This window comes from Sturnira hondurensis, unplaced genomic scaffold, assembly GCF_014824575.4.
Source record: "Sturnira hondurensis isolate 20B ecotype Veracruz unplaced genomic scaffold, ASM1482457v3 Scaffold0006713, whole genome shotgun sequence".
NCBI classification, from domain to species: domain Eukaryota; kingdom Metazoa; phylum Chordata; class Mammalia; order Chiroptera; family Phyllostomidae; genus Sturnira; species Sturnira hondurensis.
In genome coordinates, this window is record NW_028079344.1 from 299,398 (window position 1) to 319,022 (window position 19,625).

The window sequence follows — 19,625 nt, forward strand, 5'->3', positions numbered from 1 at the left end:
AAAACACGTGGCTGTGGTTTCAGGGTAGGTAGCAGGCAGCAAGGTGGTTGTGATCATAAGGTGGAAACACGTTGATCCATGTTAGGCAGATGTGAATCTGCCTCTGAATCACTCTTGTTTACAACAACTTGGGAAGCAGATGATATAACAAATGAACTTGTAGCTCTAGGGATAGTAGCTGCAAAACACAATGTTAACAACATGTATTGGTTGCTACTGGTAGCATTCAGCAAGGTGTTTTGTAGTTTGAAGTAAACTCAGAAAAGACCTAGTTATATTGCAAGTAGAAATGAAAGGGAATAAGGCCAGGCTGGACAATTGTGAATTCTCAGGATTGGAAAAAGCAACCGATTTCAACCCAGTTTGTAAAAGGTAACCTTAGAAGGCATTTGAGTGATGAAGACAATGTGGGAACTATCCCTTGTGGCAAGGTTCAGATCAAGGATATGGACACTTCCCTGCATTGTTCAAGCCTGTACATGGAGTCAGATGACAGAATGAAGGTACATTTAAGTAATCCTTTTGTTTAGACAAAGTGATTCAGAGAAAAGCAGCTGATAAGTTGATAAACTGAGCATATCTGAAAAACATAGAAGCATGGGAGTAGGAAGGCAAGCAAATTGAAAAAATGATCATTGTATCTAGAAAGTTCTGTGAGTGTGATGATTATTATGTAGAACTCACTGGAATCAACAGATAAGAAGCTGACTACAGTCTTCAGACAGCTGTACTGCCAAAGGACCACAAGTCTAGATGAAAATACATGGGAATAAGAGTGGTCCTAAAGTGTCTCTGGGATCCAAAGAGCACACTTTCCCTGACGTGTGCATTGGATATGGTCAAGGAGGATACTAGAAATGGAAGACTCTCCCAAAGCAGGGAACCAGGGAACATGAGAACAATGAACATGGAAGTTGCTCCCAGAGAGGAGAACTGCAGTCTAAACAACAAACATCTCCCCAGGGTAGAGAGCCTGACATTTGACCCAGTGGGGTTGCAGAGTTGCTTTGGACCAGTGACTACTCTCGTCTCCCATCTTGTTGATTTTGAGTGGGAGTGTTTATTGTGCATAATTTTGTCCTTGTCCTACCATTGTATACTGGCTGTGTGGGAAGAACATAGTTTGTCTTTGCGAGTCACAAGTCTCCAGATGCAGAAGAGCCCCATCTTGACCAGATGTGGATGTTACAGCATATCGTTTCCTGCTGCGCAGACTATCCCAGGTTACCCACAAACCATACACTCTGAGAGTAAGATAGGACCAGGATAGAGTGTTTGGTTTTTCTCCCTTTGGTGGTGGTGGCAGTGCATGAATATATTTTGCTTGCAGGAAAGAGAGTGAGCCAAAAATTGGGTGTCCAGGAGATAAACGTTGGCAGTCATTATTGTGCTTGTCAAATTTGTGTTTTATGTGTCCGCGTGTTCTGAGCGCATGGAAAGATTGCCTTCTCTGCCTTCTTTGAAGATAGACATCACCATGCCACTAGCTTTTGCCCATAAAATGGAAATGGAGACCTGTCCCATTTGCAAATGAAAGCTTTAACACCCTGTGCACTTGCCCCGTCTTGGTGGTTTTGGGAGCCTTTGTGGATGTGGTGTATCCATACCTTGGTCCTGGCTGACCTTGGTGAACAGAATTCCCTACTGACCCAAGATGGACATGTGGCATGAGCAAGAAGTAAGTTTTTCTTGTTAGAAGCTTCTTTGACTTGGGGCTTGTTTTCACTCCCAGCATAATCCAGCCTATCCTGATGAACACAGTCCTGAAGTCAGCAAAACAGATCCTAAGAACAATTCGTAGTTCCATTTGACTTAAGTATAGAATCCTTGTGACGGGACAGCAAAAAGGAAAATCTCAAAAGAGAATGAAGTCTTTGTGTGACTCTCTGAATGCTGTTGAGGATTATGTGTGGAGACAAAATGGATTTGGAGATGATTTCTCAGTAACCTGGTAGAAAGTTTATAGAAGGAATTGTTGCAAAGAGAGGCAACAGATTGGTGGCAGCAAGACAAATCCATCCATTGCAGTTATTAGAGTGAGAAAGGGTGAGCCCTAAAGCTTGAAGGCGTGAGAGGTGAGCTGCAATGTTTTGAGACTGAATTTAGGAAACTGGTAATTCAGCTGGCAGAAATGAAAGAGTGAGGGAGAGAGGCATATATCTCCGGAGCAGTGATTATTACTGAGTGCCTTGGAACCTTATCTTCCTGCACGCTTAGATTATAACAATAGGGTCAGTGCACATGGGAAGAGTCTTGTACATGCTTATCTTATGCTGAAGTCTTGGACTCTGCGGGCTGGACAAATCTCATACAGACATATATTTTTTATTTTCTACCCAAGCCTTTGAGAAGAATTATCAAAGCTTTGGGAGAAATTACGGTTCAAGCTGTTTTAAAGGATGCCTGGAAAAAGTTTCTCTCAAAATTCGCAAATTAATTTATTATAACTTTGTGGTTAGAAGTTCTTCCGTGCAGCTAAGCTAAATCCCTCAGTCTGCAGTTTTGATCTCATTTTCTCCTGTTCTATATGTAGAAATGTCAATGGTTTTACTATTTTATATATGTTTTCTGTAAAGGTAGATTTGTTTACAATTTACACCCAGCCTGCTCCCCAAAAGGGTTAGAGGCAGCTCCTACTGTGTCTGCCCCATGCCCTTTGAAGAGCTTTCCTCACTCCTGCAGTGCGCTGCCCTCTGGGGGGCGTGAGGAAGATTCCTCTAATGATGTCAAATGAAAGCAAAGCTAGTAACCTGAACTATGCTGACAAAATAGCAACCTGAAATTAAGACAAGAAAAGACAAAATCCCTCCCTAAGCCAGGTAAAGTGGATTTCTCTGAGTGGAAAAAATTCTGAAGAGAGTGACCAACTGTAATACCACCAGCCTCTGAATTATAAGTTTCTACACTCTGTATAGTACCTGCTTTTGCTATTTTCAGGTTTTGGAGTATATATACAGTAATTCCTCACTTAATATCATTAATAGGGTCTATAAACAAAGTGATACATGATGAAATCAATTTTACTATAGACTGATGATATAAACAAGAGTTAAGTTCCTATGGCACCTCATCAGCAGTGTAACAAAATGATGTTACATAAAATGACATTATGAGAAGACCTGCTGTACTCTAAAATATATATATTTTACTTGTATACATTATATATTTTTATTTCACATGACAACATTTTCTGATTGTAATTAGGGTCTTCTCTTTTGCCTGGTTGTCTACATTTTGACAGGGAACATGGATTGAAGGAATGAATGGTAGCTAGCAGACAGGCAAAGAAAAGAATTTTAAGGTTCTCTGCAAACTGAAGTCTTTCTGGAAGATAAATGGGTAGCATTTTAAATCAGTGCTACCAAAGTGGAATAAGGAATCCAGCTTGTAGACCCCTCTTTTGGGCTCTTCTCCTGCTCTCATCTCTCCAAAATCTTTAGGGCCCTGTTCAAACAGTCACACACAGCCAGGCCATTGGAAGAAAGCTGAGGTCATACGCTGTGCATCCATGGAACTGATACAGGTACTTGGCTTGTTCTTTGAGTAGTCCTGACCAAACTGAAACCAGGCTCTAAGAGGTCATCACTTCTCCCTGTGACTTCTGTCAGCCAATGTCTCCTTTATCTATGATCCTTTGATCTTTTGGTCATTCCCTCCTTCAGCCCAGGCCAACACTAGGCCAAGCCATTCTCAAAGTCCTTCTGTTTTAGCTGCATGCCTGCCCGCTTGCACTTTCGGGCCAGAATTTACTTCACTACAGCCTCTGACATCCCCTTCAAATCTACCCTGCTTTCTCATAATCTGTTTTGAATGGTTCTTTTTCTGGGTATCGCTTCTCAGTTGTCCATTCTCAGTTGGTCTTTCTTTTCTCTTCCATTTTAACCCCCTTTTTACGTAGCTCATTTCTGCAGTCTTGGTAAGTTATCATTCTGCTCAGCTTGTTATCCTTCCTGCCTTCAGCACCTGGGCTCAAATCCTAGCTCTGACATTTAACTGATATGTAACCTTGGACAAGTTATTTAATCTCCCTGAGACATGGATTCTTTATGTGTAAAGTGGGGGAAATCTCATTCATATATAGACTTGTGATGATTAAATGAAAAAAAATTAAACAGGAACATAAAGCCACTGGCACTCAGCTAGGCACGTATAACTTTATTTAAACTCAAATCTCCCTTCATGTTTCCTTCTCTCCAACTATCAATTTTCTTTCATTTTTTCCCCACCTTTCTCAAAGACACACAAGCAGTCTTTCTCCTCTCTGAAGTCACGATCATTGTAGGTTTAGTCCCATCTTCCCCATAGAGCAATTATGTAGCAGGAGATCAGGCTATTATATGGTACAGACTACACTACTCACTACTGACTCATGTCATTTGGGATGGTATTCACACCCAGAGTGGGACCTTTTTAAGTTTTTTAAATAAGCATGGCAATCAAGGGCTAAATATAATAGGCCATTTATTTTTTAAAAAAATTATTTATTTATTTTTTAGAGAGAGGGAAAGGGAAGGGAAAAGGGAGGGAGAGACACATCAATGTGTGATTGCCTTTTGTGTACCCCCTACTGGGGACCTGGCCTACAACCCAGGCATGTTCCCTGACTGGGAATCAAACCAACAGCCCTTTAGTTCATAGGCTGGCACAAAATCCACAGAGCTACATCAGCCAGGGCAGGGCTATTTCTTATATCAGCTTTTTTTGGTCTTGTTTTCAAACCAGGCTTATTTCTAGCAGAGATTTGAAAGGTATTTAGATAATTTGTTTATGAGCAAGTGGATGAGTTTCCCTGTTTTAAACTTTTTTCATTTCTTATTTTGGAAGCAGAGGGTAGAGTTGAGTGGATAGAGGATAAGAGAAGAGAGCATTATGATGAGGGGAGGATGGGAAACTACTCCAAGTTTCTATCTCTGAAGACGTAAATTCACAGTCTGGTAGTGTCAGATTGGCTTATTTTGTTCTTCCTCCCATTGTAAGGAAGCATTTGCGATTATATATTACATTTATTCCGAGGAACATGTAGAGAGGAATGACAAAACATTTGGGGAAAGCAGACATCAAAGACAGAGACATTTCATACACTTAGGAGAGAGATGGGCTGATATACATTGCTTTGTTCTTAAATATGGTCCACATACTTAGGGAAAAAAATCCTCATGCTCCTATGAGGAGCATATGACCTATGCCCATGACTTCCCTGGGGGTGGGGGGGTCATACAAAAATACCCACCCTCCATCCCCTCTCTCCCTTTTCTGGGAAGAGAAGGAACATGAGGAATCATAGATGAGGTAGAGGGGCATTTGAAATATGAAGAACTGGCATAGGACAGTGTGTGTCTAGAGAGAAAAAAGGGAGAAATAAACTATATAAAGATAACCAAAAAAGGAAATGGCAGTGAGAGGGTATAGTTTGGGGTTCTTGCTGTAGAAATTACTTATTTTAAATCTCCAGAATTAAAGGTGAAGGAGAACACCCTATCTCTTCTTAAATTATATCATTTACTTATATGACTTCCTTTTGTCTTTAAATAGTGAACTGGTATTTCTTCTGTGCCTCAACCTTACAATGGTACACAGTAGTGTTGCTAGATTCCTAAGAGACTATGTAGGCAAGGGATAGCAGCCAGGGAATTGCTGGTGGATGAGAATTGGTGGCTGCAGCCCTGGGCTCAGAGGAGTTCTGAGCCCCATTGGGAAGCGGCTCAGTGGAAAGGGTGCTGGGATCCATCAATGCTGGCATCGGCCGATGCTGTCTGTCGTGGGCCTGGGTGGGAGAGTTGGGATGGGAGACTTCTATGTGGTACTGTTCATACTGACAGCTGGAGCCTCTTATTTAATTGGGGTGGGGAGAACTCAGAGACATTAATCTAGTTGCCAAAAGCCACAGAACTATTTAGTATCTCACCAACTTATGATTATTATTTTTGTAATTAAAAAATCATTTTTAATTTTGCATTTACAGTTGACATATATTATATTAATTTCAGGTGTATATCCTTGGTTAGAATGATTAGATGTTATGTAGCTTAATAAGTGATCATCTTGATAAATATCATACTCATCTGACACCATACAGGGTTATTAGAATATTACTGACTATATTCCCTGGGCTGTACTTGACATCCCTGTAACTTCTTACTGCTCAGTACTTCTTAATCCCTTAAGAAGAAGAAAATTTCAAAAATATGAAAAATAAAATGGCAATAATATACATTTATGGACAATTGAATCTAAAAAACAAAATAAATGAACAGGCAGAACAAAAACAAAGTCATAGATACAGAGAACATTTTGACAGATGCCAGATGCAAGGCAGTTGAGGAGAGAGGTGAAAACATTTTTTTAAAAAGTTTTCGGATCAGGGAAAGAATCAGATTAAGAGAATTAACCATCCTGAAAATGAAAAACCATCTGCCTTCAAGGCATTTAGAATTGAAAATAAACCTTCGTGAATTCATTTGTTAAGACACTGTAGCAAAATTGTCAAGAGCCCTGGTTGGTCGTCTCCAGCCCAAACACACACAGAAGCCTGGGGGCCTTCTCACCAATTTCAGAGATGTTTACAAGTCTAAGGTCCTAGAGCCCAACTATTTCTTCCAGGAAGAAATTTTTCTTCATGCTTGGATAAAAGGATAAAGAAGTAGGAAGAGATTTTAAAGTGTTATTTGCCTCGGATTGATGGGCATTTGAATTTAACTTTAGAATCTTTTAAATGACAGCTAGCAAATGTTATATTTAAAGTTCTTCAGTTTCACAATATACTGAAAAAAAAATCCAGGATGGGATTTGCACATGGTTTTAACTAACCATGGTAGCAGGCAGCAGTTTTAATTCCAGAATAAACTGCATAATATAGTAAAAGACTCAAAATTTTTTTTATCAGAGCTAAGCTGCACTGACATGCTTTGAGGGAACTCCGGCCCGCAAATCTCTCCCTTACTTGCCTGAGAACTTACTATTAAACATTCACAAGTTATTTTTGAAGATAATAATATTCTTGGGTGATATGGCATGTCGATTTGATTGTTAGCTAGGAACAAAGGAAGAGGAAAGGCCAGTAGCGGTGAAGTGAAGGGATTTCTGACTAGCTGTGGAAGTACAGAAGGGAGTGAGAGAAAGAGTGGTCCTTGGAGGGTTGCGAAGGGGGTTTTACAGCCCAGAGATGGAGTTCACAGTCTCAAGATGACCTCTGACTCTAGATTGTTCAACTGACCTCAGGCCTTACCAGTCTAAAGACAACATTAAGTGGCTGATGAAAACCACGCTCATGAATAGACCCTCAAGATGCCTTTGGAAAATAGCAAAGGGAAAAGAAAAGAGAAAAACAGTGTAAGAAAGTGTAGGAGTACCTTCTCTCCAACATTTCTGAGAGAAGATGGGAGTTGAAAACCTCAAACAAAATGTTGCCCCAATCTCACTTGGCTAATTTTAGTTATCGTGGTTCATGGCTATGATTCATCCCTAAAGCTGTGAGTTGCTGAGGAGGAAGGAGGAAAAAATTGACTTAAATGTCAGAGCAGTAGGAACAAAAATATAGTTTCTTTTTTGGGGAACTAGAATTCCAGGATATGGGGATTTTTTTCTCATAAGGAACTAAATGCTTTAAACTTCTAGAAAAACAATTACCTCCAGTCAAAATAGCATCAAGGAATAAAAGACAGCACTGATTATGAGTGATGTCATATCTGAATTTTCCCTTCATAGTGTGTCCCCCCTTTTTCTTGTGTCCCTCCTGAAATCCCATTAAGACAAAATCACTTATAACCACATGTACTAGAGTATGGTGGAAAGTGATATGTAGACTGTAATGAGAGATGGAACTCCTAAAGCAGGTGAGGAAGAAATGAATGGAGATGAGCAGAACTATGAGAAATAAGTCTGGTGAATAGGATGGTAGCACAGAGAAGATATATTGGAATGGTCAGATGTTGTCTTGCCTGCTAAAGAATAACGGGGCAGCAGAGGTGGTTTGCTAAAATGCCATCCTAAGTCAAGACAAAAATTTTAATTTAGAAGGCATCTCCCAGTAAATTGGTTATCATTTTGAATTTTCAGAGGTTTAGAGGAGGAAAATAGACACCACAAACTCTTACACACTGCTCAGTGACTAATTTAATTGTCTGAAGTGCTGACCCTCTTTACCATCAACTTATCCACTATCTATGCTGGCCTCTTTCTGCTCTCAAAGCCTGTGAGCAGTAGACAAAATGCATAAACGGTTGTAAAAATAGGGTCCAGGGCATTAAAAAAGGCAAAACGTAAAAGTCGCAATGACTTCAGAGTGGATTCTCTTGAAGCTCTAGAAAGTAGGATAAAATTGTGAACTTGATTTCTGCACGTACCCCCATCCTTGGCCTTCGCAGAGCATGTTCCACACCTTCCTTAGGGTTCCGCTCCTTTCTGTTCTCCTCATACCTGTGTACCACTGTGAACTGCATCAATCACTGTATCTCATCTCCCAAGACCCAAAGTGTTGTTCAGCTGATGCAACAAATGCATCCCCGTAGGCAAACTAATGGGATACAAAGAAGGTGGAAGGGACTCAGGAGGTTGCAGGGTCTCACTATTTGCTTTCATTTGAGGAAACGGAAATCTTGAAAGTCCAAGTGACTTTCTTGCCCAAAGCAGTCCCTCTTTTGCATCTTTTGGAAGATGTCAGTGCCACAGCTGTGACTATCTATTGTCTATAGTGGAGATACTTTAAAATCCATAGAAAATATTTGCCAGAACAGTCCTTGGCTACCCTCATGTCATGCCACCTTGGCCCACTGCCTTTATTATGTATCCAGTTCTTTTCACAGTGCATATATATAGTTTTCCGAGCTTCTGTGAGCTGTGCCAAAGTGCAAGGTACCTGATTCCATTTTTAATTTCCATGACCAATCCTTACCTTATGTGGCAGTATTATGGGTTGAATTGTGTTCCTCATGTAGATATGTCAAAGTACTAACTCCCAATACCTGTGAATGTGACCTTACTTAGAAATAGGGTCTTTTCAGGTATAATCAAGTTAAGATAAGGTCATCAGGGAGACTCCTAATCCAATGTCACTTGTGTCATAAGAAGACAGCCACATTCCTTGGCAAGCTGAGGAATGCCGAGAATAGCTAGTCACAAGCAGAAGCGAGGAAGAGGCAGGAAGGATTCTCTTTTAGAGGTTTCAGAGGGAGTGTGGGCCTGCTGACACTTTGACTTCAAACTACTAGGTTTCTGAACTGTGAGATAAGAAATTTCTACTGTTTCGAGCCTCCCAGGTCATATCATAGCACTTTGTTACGGCAGGCCTAGGAGGTGAATGCATGCAGAAACAAAGGCAAAAAAGAGGGCAACTGGAAGTCAAAGGAAAGGAAGAAGAGCTTTCTTTCTTGAGCTGGTTTACTAATATCATTGGTATTAGCTTCCCATTGAAATGATCCATAGTGGTTTCATGTGATACCTTGAAAAAATATTGATGAGGGTACTCTTTCTGTCCACTTCCTTAAAATACAATGTAATTTGCTTTTTAAATAAATTTCCATTATAGAATAGTCAGCTGCTTTTCAGTATTCTAGGCTATAATCTAGTTTGTTTCTTTAATATGATGGCTTTCTCACTTTTCTGTTTTATTTATTATGTCTTTTCATATCTTATTTTGTAGTGTAACCTAAATGCATGAATAGCAGTATGTATTTCTTCAAAGTGTGTAATCAAAGGCACTTAAAAAGATGAATAATCCATAATATATATTTTCAGATTCAACTGATGAGCTACAGGGTGCTGAGTTCCAAGTTCTGATTAACTCTCCATAAATAAAATTAAAAATTAAATATGGCCTTTCTTAAAATAATCAGTTCCCATAATTTATTTTGTAAAGCTGTCTTCTGTTTACCAATAGTACAAATGGAAGTAAGGACTACTTATTGCCATATTTTTTCAAAACAAAAACCATTTCAAGGTCTTACAAAATAACAATATATTAAATGCCCAAATTTAAAAATGAATACCAAGAACCTTCACATATCATCCAATTTTAAAGCATGGCCACATTCTGTAGGTTTCTCCTATATAACCTGATCTATTAACTACTCAATTATATGAAAAAATTCAAGGGTCTTTTAAGGAAGAGATCCTTCATAGATTTAGTGGTTGAACAAATGCCCAGATTTGGGATACATGGACCTTCTCATTGATCAGAAATCTTAATTCATTTCAGAAGCCACTCTGAGTTATTCCAAACTCTTTCTGGAGGTTGAGGGTTCAGCTTATGATCTATGCGGAGTATACCTGGTGCCCATGTCTTTGAAAGCACAGGGACCTACAAGTCAGACCCAATGTCAAAATCAATAGACCAGTCAATGCTTCACACTGCTCCATCTGAAGAGTGATTTCTGTCCCATTTACTCCAGGTGTCACACAGTCTGGTCCTGGCTAATAACACAAGCAGCTGGACTACCAGAGCATAGCATTAGAAACACTTACTTGAGTGTGGTGAGTTCTGTGAGAGAAGGCTGAGTAGCCTTGAGATAGCTTTCTCTTCGTGCAGCAACTTTGGGAGAAGGCTTGGGACTTGTGTCTGAGTCACCGCTGTCTTCGTCTCCCATGGCTTTGATGTAGCTGCCACTCCGCATTCTTCGGCATGGAATTTCATCATCTTTACCTCGAGGGGTATACCCTGTCCATTCATCTTGGGGAACCTATTCAGATATAAAACAGAAGATTCAGTTTTTTATAAGACCCTACATTTTTCTCTTCTTTCCTTTTTTGGGGGGAGTATGACCCTAAATATGGGTAGTATAGTTAACCATCTTAAACTTTAGATATGAACTTTTCAATAACAGTGTTTTACTTTAACTGGGTTGAAAATACTTTTAATGCATGTAAGTCCATGCATCAATCTTTAAAACAACATGTGTATTAGGAAAAATGAAAATCATTGGCTTCGACTTACTTGTATGTCTCAGTTTTCTCTTGCTGATAGTAATTGAGTCAGGCATAAGAATGCCATTAGAAAGGAGACTGGTTTTATCAGAGTTCTTTAATTATTTATTTTAAATTGTCATTTAAATTAAAAACTGTTTCTGTTTTATCTATATCTTCCCTGAACCCTCCATCTCTACCATTTCATATCCAATCGTTCTTTCTTTCTTTCTTTTTTTAAAAATTCTTTAGAATTTTTATTGATTTATCTTTAGAGGGGAAGGGAAGGAGAGAAGGAGAGAAATATCAATGAATGGTTGCCTCTTGTGAGTCCCCTGCTGGGAACTGGCCTGCAGGGAACCGGCCTGCAACCCAGGAATGTGCCCTGACTGGGAATCAAACTGCGATCTTGTGGTTCGCAGGCCCGCGCTCAATCCACTGAGCTACACCAGCCAGGTTATTTCTAAATCAGTGATCTATACCAGCTGCATGGACTTGCTAATTCAGCCTCCATAGATCCGCCCAAAGCACATTTTAAAGGTTCCCAATGATCTCATGAGAGGTAGTGGCATTTTCTTACTTTGAAATATTCTTGACCTCTACACACACACACACACACACACACACACACACAATGCCACCACCAGCACCACCCTGTTAGAGTTTCTCTGCTTACCTGGCATAGCTACTACTATACTTATCTGAATTGTTCTTTTCCTCTTGCTTTGCTGGATCCTATTCTAAGTTCCTAGTTGTGAGCACCACACAAGATAATGTTCTCAGTACATTGCTCATTGCTCTCTCTTCTTTCCACAGTCATTTCCTTTGAGTTCAGCAGAGCACTAAGTTATACTATAGAAAGTGTCTTTACGACTTTCTCTTCAGTTCCTCTTAGATTTTCCACTTCAATATGTACTCAACCTAAGGATCTCATTCCTCCTCCATTTGGTAAAAGAAATGCATAATTACCACTCTTCATACACATTAAGAAGTAACAGCCTACAGTGCATAAGGCTTAATTTTAAAAGGTGGGGGAGTCTGGTTCTTGCCCTCAACACGTTTATAATGAAGATGAGAAGACAGGGCATGCATTGAGTTCCACATCAACATGTTAGCAGGCTTAAGATATGGCACCATAAATGGAAACTGGCCCAATTTGTGGTGAGAAGTTAAAAAGGTATTTAATATTTTGATGTTAACCACTTACTGATTATTCATTAGATAATACAATGTGTCATTGTTAACATTTAACTAGGCTAAGAAATTTGTTAACAGGATCTTATTTCATCCACACAACAACTCTGCATTTTTTCCTGCATTTCTCGGGTGAGAAGCAGGAGCTCAGAGAGCTTAAGAAATTTGCCAAAGAACACATAGCTAGTTAAGTGTCAGTGCTAGAATTTACAACATTTTGGTTTAACATCAAAAACCAGAATTTACTTACTCCCAATTTTATAATCAATTACATATGAATCTTAACACTTAAGCATTAAGAAAATTGTCTACAATGTTACATATACATATTATACATAGATTTCTAAATTTATGGGTTTTCAGAAGAAAATAGATGTTCCACTAAATACACTATTCTTTCTTCCTTAAAGTATAAATTTGCTTATATAATTTGAAAGCTTATATCTAGAAGCATCAGACTGAAGATTTGCTACTGTTCATGGACCTGAAAACAGTTGTTCATAGGTTCTAATCCTGAAAAGTACTAATAAAGTATGATTAAGTTTCACTGTGCAGCTTGTTTATTTTATTATAGAAATTCTCTTAAGTCATACTTTCTATGTGTAGGTAATGTTTTAAATGTTTTATAAACATTCAGTCTTTGGATCTGCACTGAGGGGCAGTAGTATTATTACCCCCACTTCCCAAATAAGGACACTGAGGTTATACAACTTGTCCAAAGTCCCAGCTATGAAGGGCAGGGCTCCAGCCCCGCAGCTCTTGAGGCCTTGCCGTAAACCACAATTTGATACTGTTTCTTTGGGCTGAGATCAGCCATACCTACAGAACTGAACAATTATAGTCCCATGACACCCTCCTAATCCATCACATCTGCTGCATTTGCCTTCTATTAGTTACGTTAGTAACAATGCAGATTAAAAATTTTTTTTAGCTAAAAAGCATCACTGTCACCATAGCAACAAGAAAGATTTCTTAGGGAAATTGTAAATGTTGAGAACAGTCTTGTTTTTCTTCAATTGGCGGATGACTCACTGCAAAGATATGATCATATTCACAACCTCATTATTGGCTTAGCAATGGCATTTTACAAATTCGGTCAGCACAGCTGAGGGGCATGGATGATGCCCACCACATGTAAGAACAGGTCAGAGACTAACGACAAACTTAGTAGCTCATATCACTTACGAAAGAAAACATGGCAAATTCCTGCTTGGGTGTTCTTTCCAAAATCAGTGTATAGTAGAAGCTTGGATTTGGACTGGAAACAGGCTGTGATTATTGAGAAGCGAACCAGATGGCTAGTACTGAATTTGTATATCTTTCAATTAAACATAATTTTCAAATGACAGCGACTAAAACATTGTATGTGAGTGAGTTACATTGGAATGGAATTTAAAAATTAATACATTATTGAGACACCTAAAGGTAGCCTAGAACAAGATTACATATAACAAAAACACAGGAGTCAGTTCCAGGGAAAATGTAAAGAAACAGAAAATCCAGACCCTGAAGAAGAAAAATGCCGCTGTTGAAGTTTAAGGGCCAAAAAAGTTGCTATAACTGAGCCACAGTTTTCATTCCAAGTCTCTTAAGCTCTAAAGAAAAAGGGAAGGCAGTGGTCAGGCACATAGTTTTCCAAGAAAGCACGCAGGTCTGCAAGGTGCCCAGAGCATGAAACGTCATCTCCTTTTGTGTGAAAAGAAAGCCTCGTGGCTGCAGCTACTGTTGTGTTCCAGTCAAAGGTTGCTGTGTCTTTCTGCTTCAGTTCACAAAGAAAAAAGATTTATGGAAATCCAAAGGAAAAAATTAACCTTTCAGCTGTCTGAGAAAGCCTTTCTTATTACTAGTCCTGGCAGGTTAAAGAAATGAAAGTCTTGGTAAGAGAAGGAAGCTGGAGCAGAGAGGAAAGCAGCCTGGTCACTTGTTGCTGGCACTGTAGCCAGGTGTCCTGCTTGTCTGAACCAGTTTAGGGGGTGGTTCAATCCAGAAAATGTTAAAAAACACAAATTTAAGAAAGGTTAGGTTTGTATAGTGATGGGTTAGAGGAAAAAGAGGGTCATTTGCTTCTAAATGCATATGTTTAAGCAGTAAAGCTCCAACAGAGAGCTTTATTTTTGATAAAATGAGATAAGGATAGTGTGAATTTTTCTGTTTCAGGTATAGCATGTCTGTAACTTCAACCACAGGTCATCATTCCGAAGTACAGAAGTCCTACCTCTGACCGAGGAATGGCCATAACCAGTGCCATCACTCTCCAATTACAGGATGAGGATGCTTTACCACTTGAAACAGAATCATGGGCACCAAGTGATGGCCCATTGTAACAATGGCCACAGACTGTTTAGTCGCAGATCAAGGAAAAATTAAACACAACTTAATGAGGCAAGCTTGCATTTCTGAACTCTCCCTCCCTTTCTCCTCGTCTCTTTCCCTGTTTCTTTTACTCATGCACGTGTTTTTTGCTTGTTGTTTTTCCAGCCATGGCCTGAGTGCCAGGAATATGCAGCAGTGGACAGTACAAGTGTTAATCCCATGTTACTGAGTATGAAGAGATAGACAATAGACAAATACACCAATAAATGAACAAGATTATTTCAGAAACGATAAATGCCTTGAGGAGAGAGCTCAAGGAAGAAATTCCAGGCAGAAGGATCAGCCAGTGAAAGTCCCTAGGTTAGGAATAATCTTGGTGCAATCAAAGCCTCTGAGAACTATGCCAGCACGTCCACAGGGCACTGAGCAAGGGGGAAGTGAGAAGAGGGAAGGCTAAGGGGGCAGGGCCAGGTCTCAAAGGTTCCCCTAAGCCCAGCTTGAATTTTTCTTCAAGGCTAAATTCAGCAATCCCAAAGCTCCCTCCAACTGTTCCAGCCTAAACTGATCTCCTTCAAGAAATTTAAGGCTTATATCATTTACATAAGGGCCAGCAAACGATAGCTCAAAGGCTAAGTCTAGCTGGCCATTCATTATGTATTGACCTTAGCTGGTTTCCAAGTACAAGGGCAAAGATGTGATGGAGATTGTGGGGCCCCAGACCAGACCCATATCTTCCGTCTGAGTACTTGGTTTGCATAACCATGCAATGGCATTTGCATATACTTCTTGTTCATGTTTTTGGGTCATCAGTCCAAAACTCAGTAAACTCCCTGGAGTGAGAAGAAGCATTTTTGCTGAAGGCTCAGTGCGTGGGCTCTGCAGTTAGACTGCCCAAGTTTGAATTCCCGCTGGGCCGTAACAAGTTACTTTCATGGTCAAGTTAATTAACTCCTCTGTGCCTCAATTTCCTTGCCCATTCCCCACTCCACAGAGTTATTTGTGGATTACATGAGGCGATGCCCACAGGCACAGAGGAAGCGCTCAGCAAAGGTCTGTGTTAGGGGAGCTCTGCACTGTGCCCAGCAGGCAGTATGGTGCTGAACACACAGAGGCTCCGGAATGACCGTTGACACTGGCTTTCTAAGGAAACTGATGCTGTGTTCCATTTTCTTTGGTAATGGAGGAGAAGAAATAATCGAAATACAGTAATCAGAAACTTGAATTCCTAATCTATTTCGTACTCCCCTCATCTTTAAGGGAACGTTCCCCACCAGGAAGTACCGCACAGCTTTCTGTCCTGGGCTCATCTCTCTCCTGCAGGACTGGGGTGGGAGGTGTGGGGAGCCCGCTTCCTTGGGCCTCTTAGCTTTCCTGGCTTCCCAGAGATTGAATCTCAAGTGTGCCCTTTTGATTCACAAAGAAGAAATCTTAGGGAAGAAGAAAGTTCCATGGGAACTATTTTTATAATTGTTTTTGTATTTTTTTAGAAATCTTGAGCCTAGAGCTGTGTATTCCAGAGGTATGAGGACTTCCAAGGCCAGTGGCTGGGGGTCAGGGAGGCTCTGGGCTGCATGAAAGTTCTCCTCTGGGCCGGCAGCTCTTAGCTACAGAGGTGAGGGAGGGAAGGTCAGAAAAAGTAAAGGGAGCAAGTTTCGTATTGTTTATCTCACTATTTCTAGGGCTTAGTACAGTGCTGGAAAACAGAATAGGTTTTTGGGTAAATGTGACACTGAATGAATTAATGAATTTCTAACACCAGCTTTGCTGTGTTGTATGTGGCCTTGGACAAGTCACTTCACCTCGTCGATTCAGTCTTTCCATCTGTAAAATGGGGATAATAATAGACATTTAATGAATATGAATAATGTGTGTGATAATAGTTGTGAACTTCAAAGCATCATACGAGTGTGGGAATAAAGGTCAGAAATTTGTCTCCTCATATCTACTTTTGCAGTATGGCCAGCTATGAATATTTTGCAAATTAAAAAGCAGTGGCATTTTAACTGACAGGCTTCTAATCACTATTCTAGCATAAGACTATAAATACAAATAGAACATGTATGTAACCCTATGTAAAAATATAAAAATTTCATATATGAAAATTATAAATATACACAAAATTTCATCTGGTCCAATAGATATCTTCTACAGTAAAAATTTGCTCTCCCAACTTGGCTCATAGGCACAAAAATACATTTATCTTTCTTTTAAGACCTTTGGAATTGGACTGTCTTCTGGAGCAGCCATATTTTTTTTCCCTTTAGGTTTCCCCAAACTCAGTTGAAACAGGATCACGCTAGTTCTGGGAGATCTGTGAGCTAAAGCTATAACAAGCAAGAGGTCCTCAAGAAACCTTTTCCACAGGAAACCTATAAACGTGACATAATTCAAGGCAAAACCTTCCATCTGAATGCTTCAAACTCTGTGCTGAGTTTTTCGGGGTCCTATCCTCACTTGGTTAATAAAGTTTCAGTTTTAAATAGGGACGATACTCTTACTTTTACCCTTCTTCAGCTTTCCTCTAAGATCCAAATAGCACATTTTACTGACTCTAAGATACTAGTGTAAAAGGTACAATATTTTTTTTGTACTATAAGAAAGAAATGAATGTCACCAATTAAATTCTGATATGCCAAGACTGTATGATTCATTCCAATATCAAGATGCTAAAATGTCAAAAAAAAGTGTTTTAGAATCAATTAAACACCCTTTTCAAGAATATGTGCAATAATGAGAACAAGAAATGGATAGTAATTATAAACTTAATGCTCATATTTCTTAGTAACAAAATAATAGTAACAATTAGCATTCATTTATGTCATGCTTTTGCAAAAGACTTTAAGTATAAGTGCAACATAATGTCTCATGATTCTTATGACTGAAGGATAAGAGGATTAAGTGTGTATTATAATTTCAGCCTGCCAAGTAAAGAAACAGAGGTGCACAGAGGTTAGTGGTCAACCCAAGGTGACACTTGGCCTAAGCAGGGTTCTGCGGAGCACTGTCCAGGGACTTCCCACCCACATTCACATTTTAGCCGTCTTGTGAGTAATAATTACTATTTTATGATTATCAAAAGAACATATTTCAGATAAGAAGACAACTTTTTAGACTTTAAAGATCTACCTGGAGGAAAAAACAATGAAATAAGTAAATATTACATGCTTAGGAATAAAAACTTTTAAGAAATACTATTGCCGACTGGGGAAGGCTTGCTTTTAAAAGGCTTTTCAAAGCACACGTGGTCGGCATCCCCACCTTGGCTGGGCTGCAGTCCGAAAGTGTAACTAAATGTAGATTGAGTCAGATAGTCTGTGCCAATGGTCTGAGAGATGGTGGCTGGGAGATGGAGCCATGTGTGAGTGACTTCTGGAGAGTGAATTATCTGAGGATGGGAAGTTGGATGGTGAGGTTTGTATTAATGAAAATGCGTGAGATTTTGGGAAATCTGAGAGCCACAAAAGGAATGAAGACACTTAGAACGCCTGGACAGCTGAAATGGAACCTGTGTCCTGATATGTACCAGGGGAGGCCAGTGCGATTCTGTGAGCACTTCTGCATGGCAGAGAATTGAGGGGAGAACTGACCCTAAGACTGAGGTGTGATTTAAAGTCAAGTTCTATTTCATCAGGAACCAAAGAAGCTGGGAGAAAGAACTTAGGCATTTGATTGATTAAGTAGAAATGAAGACAATATAGTAAGGAAGAGCAGTGATTAAAATGGTGGAAATCAGTTACAGGTTTATATTTGCAAGGCTACCCCTCAGCAATAGTCGATTTGTCCCCAAGAATAGAGTATGTCGATGAAAGTAATCAGGTAAATGAAGGTGCTTGGCTATGGCTGAGGGGAGTCAACCTCCCAGGCCTTTCCTGAGCTTCAGGAAGAGTGACTATGAGGAGGAAAAATTGTATTTATGAAAGGGGAACTAGGCACCTGATATTTATGGAATAAACTGACATTTATGGAACAACTGCAGAGGGCTGGAACCAATACTTATGTTGCTTTATTTTCATCCTTCCAGCAGTCCTAGGAAATAGGCTTGAGTGCTATAAAATTGAGACTTGAAAAGCTAAAATGACTTGCCCAAGGTCCTAATAAGGTGTAGGAGTCTGTATTTGTCTACCACAGCTTTTAACAGCATCGCCCTGTCTCTAAAGGATGTATTTGAGTGAATGAAAAAAATAAACTAAAAAAAAGGTGGAGTGTACCACTCATCTGTCCTGTTTTTTAAATAAAATGTAACTATTAAAATCAGCATGAATATTATCTTGCCACTAATTTTCTAGTACTGATAAAGAAGATTTAAATAATAAATACTTAAAATAACTGTGAAGTAAAACCGGGTTTGCCATTTCACGGTTTTGTGGCGCTCCTACTGATGGTCGTCATCAGTTACTGCGTAAGCACAAATGAACAGTTTGGGGGGAATCGGGAACCTAGAGGAGAGCCATGCCTTTCAAGGATGGCTTTGGGGGCCTCCAAGCACCCCAGTGGTTTTCAGGATCTGTAAGAAGTCTTCACCCTGGATTTCCAGTTTCTGCCTACCACTTTCCACAGAAATGGCTTTAATGTATTGGCCTTCTAAGCACTTTTAGTGAGCTCTCAGATTCCCTACTCACTCGGCTCCTTTGCATCTTCTTTGCAGCTGGGAGAACTGCTTTTCTGCTCCACACAGCTTTCAACTTGACAAATGCGACTTGGCATAAATGTCCCTGTAGCTTTTTTAGCTTGCTCTTCTCATGGCAAAAGCAGAAAAAAAAGAGCAAGAATAGGAAAATTACAATTACGCGATGTGCAGATCTCAAGGCCTGACTGGTGTTTTCCCATCAGATTTCCCTGACAACCGCCCTTTCTGACTCCCCTTGAAGGCCCGAGCTGATGTAAATCTTAAAATTACCTTTAAAGTACAAGAGTAAATACCCACCTCTTTTAAAATAGGGCATATGCCCTCTGCCAGTCCCTCCAAATAACCTTTTTTTAAAAAAATATTTTATTTATTTATCTTTAGAGGGGAAGGGAAGGAGAGAAGGGGAGAAACATCAATGTATGGTTGCCTCTCATGAGTCCCCTGCCGGGAACTGGCCTGCAACCCAGGCATGTGCCCTGACTGGGAATCGAACCGCGATTGTGTGGTTCGCAGGCCCGCGCTCAATCCACTGAGCTACACCAGCCAGGGCAATATCCAAATAACCTTTTAAATGATCTTGCACAGAACTTCGTAA

At 39.9% G+C, this 19,625-nt stretch overlaps 1 protein-coding gene across 4 annotated transcripts in view; it reads right to left on the reverse strand.

Moving 5' to 3' along the window:
• DLGAP1 (DLG associated protein 1) overlaps nucleotides 1-19,625 on the reverse strand; it is a 317,237-nt gene that overhangs the window by 237,155 nt on the left and 60,457 nt on the right. For all 4 annotated transcript variants that reach the window (XM_037050284.1, XM_037050283.1, XM_037050286.1 and 1 more), the window contains exon 2: nucleotides 10,459-10,673. In XM_037050284.1, the coding sequence (XP_036906179.1) occupies nucleotides 10,459-10,673 (215 nt within the window). The remainder of the gene's footprint in view (nucleotides 1-10,458; nucleotides 10,674-19,625) is intronic.